General features: G+C 48.7%; 1 protein-coding gene across 1 annotated transcript in view; it reads left to right on the top strand.

The window, feature by feature from the left end:
* Positions 1–7,415, top strand: part of ZMAT4 (zinc finger, matrin-type 4) — a 36,716-nt gene extending 29,301 nt beyond the window's left edge. The window contains exons 5-6 of the mRNA XM_009073262.1: positions 551–647; positions 6,846–7,415. Coding sequence (XP_009071510.1) covers positions 551–647; positions 6,846–6,861 — 113 coding nt within the window. The 3' untranslated portion in view covers positions 6,862–7,415. The remainder of the gene's footprint in view (positions 1–550; positions 648–6,845) is intronic.
* The last annotated feature ends 3,388 nt before the right edge of the window (positions 7,416–10,803 follow it).

The raw sequence follows: 10,803 nt of genomic DNA, 5'->3' as shown, positions 1-10,803 counted from the left end.
ACTAAGGGGGAATCGCCCTGAATTGTGATCGCTACCAAAACCCAAAGGGATAAATGGGGCCTGGTGTGCTCATTGGTGTGAGCGCAGTGATGATGCTGTGAGTTGGGCACAGGAGAGAGATGCACTGTGCTGTCAGGGGGCATTTGCCTTTGAACCCAGCTTCCTTCTGCTCGGTCCTAAAAATACTCCTTTAGGCTTCACTAATGCTTGGATTCCCTGGCCTGGAGGAGTAAATAGGCAGGTCACTGTAAAGAGAAATCCCTGGGAAACTGGAAAAGAAATGTGGGATCTGAGTACCTTCTAATGAATTATAAGTTTTCTGGGGTCAAGGGTTACTGCTTTTTATTTTTGTTTGTTTTCTGTTTCTCCCCCTTTCTTCACCCATTTTCACTTGTTTGTACATTCCAGCTGCCATTTTGACTAGCCTGTAGCCCAGGCACAGGATGCTTCCCTCCTGGTGCAGCTCTGAGCTTCCCTCAGGTCCCACTGAGTGGCACAGCCGGAGCAGAGGGCTGCGCACAGTGCGTTAACGCTCCGGGTTTCTTCACAGGCCTGAAGCGCAGCTACACCTGCAACATCTGCAGCGTCACCCTGAACTCCATAGAGCAGTACCACGCGCACCTGAAGGGCTCCAAACACCAGACCAAGTAGGTATTGTTGCGCTTCTGGTTGTGCTCCAGTCAGTCCCTGCGTGCTGAATTGCCTGTCAGTGCTCTGTGCTCTGGCAGCCCCATCAGTGAGGAGCTCAGGGTGCTGTGCAAACACAGGTACCAGAGTGTCAGGGTTTAACCCCAGGCAGCAGCCAAGAACCACACAGCCTCTCACTCACTCCCCCACCAACAGGATGGGGGAGTGAATTAGAAGGGTAAAAGCTACAAAAACTCATGGGTTGAGATAAAGACAGTTTAATAGAGAAAGCAAAAGCTGCACACACAAGCAAAGCAAAACAAGGAATTAATTCACTGCTTCCCGAAGACAGGAGGTGTTCAGCCATCTCCAGGAGAGCAGGGCCCATCACGCGTAACGGTTCCTTGGGAAGACAGACACCATCACTCCAGATGTCTCCCCTTCCTCCTTCTTCCTCCCACCTTATATACTGAGCATGATGTCACATGGTGTGGAATATCCCTTTGGTCAGTTTGGGTCACCTGTTCCAGCTGTGTCTCCTGCCAATCTCCCATGCACTCCCAACTTCCTTGCCAGCATGGCAGTACAGAAAGCAGCAAAGGCCTTGACTCTGTGTAAGCTCTGCTCAGCAACAACAAAAACATCTCTGCATTATCAACTCTGTGTCCTGCACAAAACCCAAACATAGCCTTATACTAGTCTCTTTGAAGAAAGTTAACTCTACTCCAGCTCAAACCAGCACACAGAGGCACCTCCAGCTGGAGGAACTCGGGGCCAAGCCACATGGGCTTCCCGGAGTCCTGCCAACTCTTGGTTAATGATACTGACTTTGCCTCTTCTTTCATGTGTGAAACCTCAGAAGAGACACCAGGAGCGTAATGGGATTAGGTGTTTCCCAGTGAAACTGTTTTTGCTGTGATTTAGAGCAATTACCCAGCTCTGAGAACTGGGGAGAGTCTGTGCTGTCAATTATTAAAAATTATTAAAATGAAGTGATGAAGGTACATGGTACCAGAGAATAGATTAATGAACTAATCGCTCTTAATGTACTTACATGTGAGCTTTGGGAACCATTTGAGGCTGAAGTGCTTGGGACTGCCCAGATTAGGAGAGGAATATAAAGGGATATACCTGAAGTACTTCAGGTAGCTTTGAGGGCAGTCTGAAAGGTGAGCAGGATAAGCAGAACCAGCAGCAACTACTAATTGCTCGTTTTGCTTAAGCTGCCAAAGGATAAACCCAGCCCTTCCCCAGTGGATGTTGGACCTTCACAGATTCCTGGTATTATTCAAGTTAACTTTAGCCCATTTATTCCAGGAGCACTTGAATGTCTTCCAATGGTAGTGATCCAGCACACCTGCCACTTCAGATGTGTTGTGGAGCAGAGGGCTGGGGTCAGGCAAGCGACCTGTGGCTTTGGGCTGTGCCATGAGCCATCTGGGACCTTCAGCAGGTCCTTCTTTGCCTCCATCTCCCTTTCTCCTTCAGCACCTCTCCCTGATGGGCGATGGGTTACGTGGGGACAGGGCAGACAAGGTCAGCGTCTGTATGCAGCGCAACGAATTCCCACTGCTGGAAAATAGAGCTGAAAGCTCTCCCCATTGGAAACCTGGAATGAGAACATCTGTGCTGTGCTGCCTGGGCCCAGAGCTGTAATTTATCCTTCCCCTGCCAGTCCTTCTGAGTCTGTATGATTATTGCTGTGGTTGCTGCTATTACTGTGAATGATAAAGGAGTTAATCTCAGACCAGAGCAGCCACATGGATGGGAAATAGAGATGTGCAGAAAGATGTGCCACTGCTTCCCAGGGCTAGGAGAGTGCCTGGTCCTCTGGGTTATCCCCACACCTTCTGCTCTGTTGTGCAGTCTCCTGCAATTAGCAGAGATGAAGAAATCTTCATTTTTATTGCTGTGAACAAACATCTTGGGAAGTTATTCGTGCCTTGGTTGTTGTAGGAGTGGCTGATGGCATGTGCACCCACAGCCCAACCCATTCCCAGTGCAAAGGGATGTGCTGGGCAGCACAAACAACACATTTAGCATGGCTGCATCTTTGTTTTTGTAGCTTTCTCCACAAATTACCTCTTCCATACGAAGAAAGGGAATTTGGAATTCCAGATCTGGTCCTTTGCTGAGTTTCCACAGCTGTGATGTCCCACTGGGTCATGGCACACTGTGCTTCCTTGAGGTGCTCCGTGCTCGGGAGCAGGTGAGGGTCATCCCCCCCTTGTGCCTCGGCCAGTGTTTTCCCACTGGTTTCTGCTGTTCTCATTATTGTTGGTTAGTGTCAGGACTGTCCTCTGCCTCGTAACTCAGTCTGAAGGCCAGTGGACTGCAGTTGCCAAGGCAACAAAACATTTTATGTCACTGTCATACTTCATATAATTAAAAACTAAACAAACCCAAAGGAAGGAGCAGCAGTTTGTGAAGAAAAGAGATGAAGGGATACAGGGATTTTGCTCTGGGACAGGTGAGCAGGGAAGGTGATTGCAGGGTGGAAGCTGGTACCATCCAAACAATACTGGGCAGATGAGGCTGCTGGAAAGCTGCTTCAGGAGAGAAGAACTTTTATGAGCAGTGAGCTGCATTGTGGATATTTATGATTGTTCCTGAGAGCTCTGCAGAGAGCAGCACACAGTGAGCCCTGGCTAGAGCTGCTTTAAATAACCCACCATACAAACTGGAAGCCTGGCAGCTGTGTTACTGGACCCTGTCACTGCCCCAGGTGGGGCTTGGGGTCCTGGGGCTCCACAGGCAGCACAGAATTTGTGGCTCATACCCTGCAGCTGAGCTACTCTTCCCTGGGGGGTCTGGTGAGGAGAGCTGAGCTGTTCACTGGAGTTTCAGGAGCTCCCCCGAATGCTTCTGACTGCATTTGTTTGACCAAAAGAGGTGGAAAATGAGGCTTGTGGAGGGAAGCTGGAAGTGTCTTGGCTCGTATTTTAGTGTTGAATAAAAGATGCAGGAGGAGGGAACTAATTCTGAGCCGGTCCTTATCCCTCTGGCCAGTGAATATGCAAAGCAGAGATATCTGCCAGCTCCCATTTTTTCTCCAGGGTGCAGGTACTTGAGCTGTGTGTTTGACAATTAAGGTAAGATGCTGTGTTGGATGCTCAGGGAGCTCAGGGCTCAGCCTGGGCTCTGATGGGTGATGCTGCTGGCTGTGGGCACGTGCCAGCATGGAGCAGGTTTTGGAATGTGGCTGGACTCTGGAACATCTGCAGGGGGGAGGAGCACTAAACCTTTAATTAGGGATTTATGAGCTGCGTGGAGATGATTGAGTCATTGTTTGACTTGCTTTCCAGAAATAGATGTGGGTTTTTTTAGTCTCCTCTCTCCCTCCCTCCTCTCCCAAGGAGCAGAGGAGCAGCAGTGCCAGGCAGGGACCAGTGCCCACTTGAGCTGAACTGTGTGGGCACCAGCAGCTCCTTCCCATGGGGACCAGTGACAGCCAAATGCCAGCTGTGAACATACCTCCGAAGGACTGGGAAGGAAGCATGAGCCAGCTTTGCTCCTCACTGCTTGCCATGGGCTGGCAGAAACAAACCCTCCCTCTTTTCAGCTTTATGTAAACTGTGAGGATGAAAATTCACTGCTCAAAGTGATTTGCAGCAAACAATAGGGATTAAAGTCCCGTGTAGTTGTGAAAGGAGCCAGAGGATATTCAAATTCTGGGGTCAAAGCAATGCTGTGCAGAATGTTAACCTCGGACTTTGCAAAAAGTGCTTCCCTCCTGGGGCCAGGCTGGGGCTAGGCTGGAGACAGACGCTGGGACATCACTGCACCAGGAGGAAAGAGCTGTTTGGAAAAGACTCTCTGGAGAGCCCAGATCTGGGTCTGAAGTAACTCCTCAGGGTGTGTGAGTGGAAGGACCAGAGCCAAGACCCACATTTGGACTAAGTCCCATGCCTGAGCCAGCTGCAGATCTGCCACAGACTGCAGTGATGTGCTGGAGAGCAAGAGCTGAGAGCTGAGTGGTGTCCTCCGTTGCTCGGGCTGTCAGCAATGGGAGGCTGAGATCCAGCCCTAGTAATTAAGAGTCTGACTATGTGAGGATAATGATTCCCACTTCCATAAAGAAGAGTTTTATCTTCTCGCCTTCATTTTGTCTCTTTGATCAGCCAGACCTATCTGCCACATCTAGAGCTCACAAATGTGTTCTGGGGTTTTACAACCACTCATTTATACTTTCATAGATGCTAATACACGTCTGGGTTTCCCTTTCAAACTCAGGCTTCCTGATTAATTGTAGGATTTTTGCAGAGAGGGAACCCAATCTTCCAGCCATCATTGGGGTAAAACCAATTCAATGGTCAAAATGAATTCCAAGGGGTTGAGAATGGTCATATCCATTTGGAGAGGTGTCTCTGCAGCAATTCCTTTGCCTCGACTTTGGGCTGCACCCTGTGGAAGCCCAGATGGTTGAGGAGTGGGGAGAACAGGCTTAGGCCTGGGCAGGCTCTTTTCTTTTTTTTTTTTTCCTGGCTGAGAACACAGATGTCTAATTGGAACAGGGTATTTATCAACATAAGCTGCTTGGCTATTCAGCAATTGGAGCTAATCAAAATATTGTAAATATCATGCCTGGAGAAATGTCACCCTCACCCATGGTTGCGTTTCCATCGCTTTTCCCATCTATTTAAGAAAGTGTGAACAAATATTGACAGCCTGTTATGGCTGAGGCACGTCCTGGGATCTGCAAGTCTGGCACAGGAACGCACAGGCAGCTCTGGGGGAGGCTCTGGGGCTGCCTGGACCAACTGCATTTGGGGCAGATTTAATGCCAAGCTTTATTTCTGTTTCCCTGGATGTTTCCAGCCCTGTTCCTGGTGCCAGGGGATTGGTCCCACCCACTCATCCTCACCCTGAATGAATGTGTTCTTTGATATAAGATTTCCAGTACATTTCAGGAAACTAGAGTAAATATTTGTATTGAACTGTGCACTTTACACCTAAGCCAAATCATAGAATCATAGAATTTAGGGGCTGGAATGGACCTTACAGATCATCTAGTCTCAACCCCTGCTCTGGGCAGGGACACCTCCTCACTAGATCAGGTTGCTCAAGGCTCATCCAGCCTGGATTGAACACCACCAGGGTTGGGGCAGCCACCACCTCCCTGGGCAACCTGTGCCAATGGTTCACCACTCTTACAGTAAAAAACTTCCCTTCCTTCAGTTTGAATCCACTCCCCCTTGTCCTGTCATTGCAGTGCCTAACAAAGGGTCCCTCTCCGGCTCCTTGTAGCCCCTTCAGAGACTGAAAAGTTGCTATGAGGTCTCCATGCAGTCTTCTGATTTTGTTCTTACCTTCTGTATGCTCTATGTAACATACAGTGGCTGATGCCTAAAGAAGCCTTTAGAGCAATAACAACTCCAGAAGATGAATAATTATGGAAAGTATATGGAATTGTAAGGCTTTTGAATGTCATTGTTTCAGTTCCAGAGAGCAGCTGAATAATTACACTGCCTGTGAAGAGAGAGTGTGTAATACTGTCTCTCATTATAGGTCCAAATGGTGTCCCTTCCCTTTTAATGTAAGTGAAAATGAAGGTGTTGCTGATATCTTCTGCTTTGGTCGTATTTTGAAGGCCCCAGAACGGCCTGTGCAGCTTCGAGCCGTGGTGTCGGGTGTGCGGATTGTTTTGATCTAAAGCCCAAACACTGGGCTGGTTGCTCAAAGCACACACCAATTCCAGTGAGGAGTCAGCTGAGCCGTGCTGGACCATGGAGGAGGCGAGTTGGGCAGGGTTTGGGAGGCTCTTAAATTCAGATTGAGGACCTAAAGAAAGGACACTTTTTCCAGATTGTTGTGGTGGTTTTCTGTCATAAAATACAAAACTGTCCTTAAAATTGCAAATATGCTTTAGGTAGAAAGAGTTTATTTAGTTCTTTTAAAAACTGAAGTCTCCACATGGCTCACATGGAGCATTCACTGTCCCTGGAGGTTTTTAAGCTAAGACAAGATGTGGCACTGAGTGCCATGATCTAGTAACCACGATAGGGTTGGACTTGATGATCTTTGAGGTCTTTTCCAACCCAGTTGACTCTATGAGTCTATGATTTCTTTAGTCATCCCAAGGAGAGCTGTGGGTTTGCCTGGTGCCGGGTCCCATCGGCTTTGCCCAGGTAGGGAGGGATGATGAATGGGCAGAGCTCTGAGGTGGGACAGGGACCACCAGGGTGGGGTGTGACTTCAGCTTTGTTTCTCTGTTGCAGTCTGAAGAACCAGTAGTAGCTCCTCAGTGGAGTTGAGGACAAGCACCGAGGCTGCTCCACGGAGGAGCAGGTCAGCGGGAGAGGAGGTTTATTGGACAATGATCCTGTGTGGATTCGATGATTAACATGTAACTAACCTTCGCTTTGGACAAATACATGGATTTTTTTTTTAATTTTGTGGTGAGTTAAAATATTTCAATGGATTTTTTTACCCTTTTAAGACTATATTTATTCAGCACAGAGTCTAGAGAATGATAACTATCCTGTAAATACAGCACTTACTCATCAGTCATCTTCAGGGACAGTGGAAACAAACTATTTTACTTTTTCATATTTATTCTTAGGTTTCTCCCAGGAGTATAAGATTATTCTATTACATTATCCATGATAGTGATGTAATCAGTCTTCAATCAGAAATAAACACACTTTCTTCACCTTCTCCAGCATGGTTTGTGTCAACACATAAAAAGCAACAGCAGTGAATCACGGGGATTGTGTAACGGATGAGTTTTTCCCTTCCCTCTTTGTCTCCAGAGAAACAAAGGGTTCTATGAGTAAAGAACACTAAAATGAAAGTGTGAATTCCTTTTGCTGCTGGTGGGATTCCTGCAGGCTTGACAGAAGCTGTTTGCTTTATGGACTCTGTTGCAAGCCCGAGGCCGGACCCTGCTCTGCCTTCCCAGGAGCCACAGCCCTCCCGGAGAGCCGCCGGAGGACGGTGGGAGCAGAGCCCTGGCAGCGGCCGGGCCGGTCGGGAGAGTGACACCGGCAGGGAGACGGCGGAGACACGGCCGGGACCGGCACTGGGGATGGTGGAGAGGCAGCAGGGACACGGAGTCATCCCTGTGCAAGTCCAGCTTTGACTCTGCGGTGCACCAGGCAGCAGCAGCTTGTTCCCTCTGCCTGGTTTGGGCATCTGAGCAGAGAGAAGCAGCCGAGTCAGAGGAGAGACCTTTGCTGTTCCACATCCCGGGAGCTGCCCGAAGCTCTGCTGGTCAGGAGCCTCAGTCCCCTGGACTGTACTTGAGCCTCTGGTCCTGGGTCAGGTGTGCTGCAGCATCGCATTGTTCTCTGTGTGGGGACAGTAAGAGCCACTGCAGAAGCTCTTTGTGATTAATTTGTGCTCTTGCATCGATGCCTTTCATGTGTGGAGGAGAATGGGTTGTTCACAGATGAGTAAACATCTCCTTGGGTTTCATAGCTGTGGGGCGGTTTCGTTTATTGTGTTTTGGATAATAACACGAGCCGCCAGTGTTCCTGAAGCTAAACTGCCGCTTCATGGAGAATGATTTACAGAAGTAGGGCACATCCGTCGTGCGGGTGCAGCCTGGCTCTCCGAGCCTCCTTTCCCCAGAGGAGCACCCAGGGTGCTGCAGAGGCAGTTGTGTTAGGAGAGAAAACCAGAAATCTTCTAACTCTGTGCTCTGGTGATCACTACAAGCTAATTGCAGCAAATTAATTACAGCACAAACACAATTTCTTTCCCCAAGCAGGTGTGGAGACAGCTCTGTGCCGAGCCTCTGCTCCCAGCCACGCTGGCTGTCCTTCTGCCCTGGCTCCTTTAACTCCTGCCTGGAGTTGGTGGCTTGCTTGGTCTAAGAAAATGACCAAAGACGGAGGACCTGTCTCTAATTTAGGAAGATCTAGACTTTATGCCGCTCTGGCAGCTCTCAGGCAGGCAGTTTGTCTCATGGCACTGCAGAGCAGGAGGGTCAGTGCTACCGATGGCATTCCCATGTCCCACCTTCTGTGCCACCCAGCCCTGGCAAGCAAGAGGCAGGTGAGGTGGGAGTGAGATGCCCCAGGGCATCCCCCAGCTCTCCTGCTCCCACCTGGAGTGACAGAGCAGCGCAATATTTGCATTTGTTGCCAATATTGTCCTGGTCCAGTCAATCAGGCTTTGGTCCCTAAATCCTTCTAATCTCTTGCTTTTCCTAAGTTCATTAGGCCTTCAAGCAAGACATAAAAAGACAAATCTCCTCATGGTAAGTCAGTGATCCCTGCAGAAATGCTGCCAGATCTCTGATGTCGAGCCTGGTCCAACTACCCCAGGCTGAAACGCTGTGAGCAGATGTATTAGCTTTGAAAATGCTTCAGTGCAACCACTGCGTCCCCCAAGGTTACTCTAAATTGAAGGATGAAATGATTTGCATGTAGTTTCTTAATTAAAAAACCCAAAACCATGTTCTGCATTTTTCATGCAGAACATCTATATGTTACAGAATTTAATTTCGTCTGTTCCGGCCAATTCTTTTCCTAGTTTAAAATTCTGTGCAAGATATTCTGTAAAGAAAGTAAATCTCAGTAATGCATCATCAGTCTGGCTGGGTCTCTCCACACACATGCTTTGCTAACTGGAATACCTCTGGCACTGGGAGACAGCTGGAAATGTGATTATTAACACCGAAACTGTAATCTTTCAGACCTGTCTCATTAGTTTGTAGCACATACTAACACAGCTCTCTAGACTCTGGCACAGATGCATCAGGTTATGCTTCAGGGGCAGGACACTGACTTTCTGTGGTGTTTTATTCTGAGACATAGCCCAGCATAAATAATAGGTGGTTTTGTCTGGCTCCTCGTGTGAGCTCTATGGCAACAGGGTGTAACGTGAGGCTGCCCTGACACAGGTAGCTTCATCCAGAGATTAATCACGGGAGGAGAATGCTCCTGGTACGTAAGTGATGCTTCCTTTGTTAACTTCCTATTGCATCAACTTAATTAACAAGTCCTGACCTTTAAAACCACCTTTCATAGTCTTCGAATTAAGTATATGGAAGTCTGATTCCTCCTCTGGGCTGTGTTGGCAGCTCCCTGCACCTGTCTGAGCTCATGGAACCAGTTCCCAGGCTGAGAGGCCGTGGGAGTCCCCAGGGATTCCCCAGGGCAGGTCTGGAGACAGGCAGGCCTCAGTCTGGGGGCTGAACATTTGGGATCTCAAACTTTGCAGAGTGTTCTCCACTGAAGTGGCTGCACTGGGCTCAAGTGCAAGAGTTTATGATAGATTTTGAGGTGGGCACTGCTCCCTAATCGAGGCCTGTCACCTGCTCTTGGGTCTCTGACAAGAGCCTTTGTCTAACATGTTTTTAATCAGAGTGTATTTCAATTTGCATGTTAATAGGAAGGAGCTGTTATTACAGCCGCTGTTGATGAGACGGTGTCAAGCCCATCATCCCATCTGAGGAGAGAAAGAAACTGCATCTATTGTGTAAAGAGTGACATTGGCAGAAAACATGTCTGAGGATCTTTGCCTCTGTCTTCCTTTATCTCTGCCTTTATTTTGCTCTTACTGGCTTGTATGGATGCATTCATTAATCTTTTTTTTCCCCCTTACAACAAGGATCATTTAACAGGAGACTAAGACAGGATTTTGTGCCTGTTGTGACAGCTCCAAGCTAAATGCCACAGTTCTGTTTGGTGTTTTTGACTTGTAAAATGGTAAAAGGTGACCCCAGTCTGAGAGACTTTTATTGCAGCTCACCCAGCAGAGTAATTAACAGGCTGTAATGAACCGTGGTGCTGCTCACTCTCCAGGTTCCAGCCTTTCACAGCTCCACAGGTGTAGGTTTCGTCATCCAGCCCCGCGCTGGTGACTGGGCCGCGGTGGTGAAGCCACGTCCCGTGGTCTGGGCGGCGGTGACGGTGCCAGCGGAGCATGGCTAGTGCCACAGAGGATGCACACAGGAGTGGGATGAGCAAGAGCTCAGGAAGGGCTCAGAGCAAGCCCCGAGTACTGGGAAACTAAAAGCCCCAAGGAAAAAGCACTTTCCCCTCAGCCCAGCTCCATGGACGGGCTGGAGGAGGAATGAGCCTTTTTTTTTGAGCTGGGACCCTGCTGGGTGCTGCTGGGGAATGTTGGGGGCAGTTGTAGGTCAGGGTCAGCTTTAGTATCACTGAATTTTAAGCATGCTCTCCTAATCTGGGATTAAAGGACACAGATAGTAAAGGGCTCTTGGAA

The sequence above is a fragment of the Acanthisitta chloris genome, unplaced genomic scaffold (genome assembly GCF_000695815.1).
Source record: "Acanthisitta chloris isolate BGI_N310 unplaced genomic scaffold, ASM69581v1 scaffold32354, whole genome shotgun sequence".
NCBI classification, from domain to species: domain Eukaryota; kingdom Metazoa; phylum Chordata; class Aves; order Passeriformes; family Acanthisittidae; genus Acanthisitta; species Acanthisitta chloris.
The sequence above is the reverse complement of the archived record's forward strand: the minus strand, read 5'-3'. Positions and strand labels throughout refer to the sequence as shown.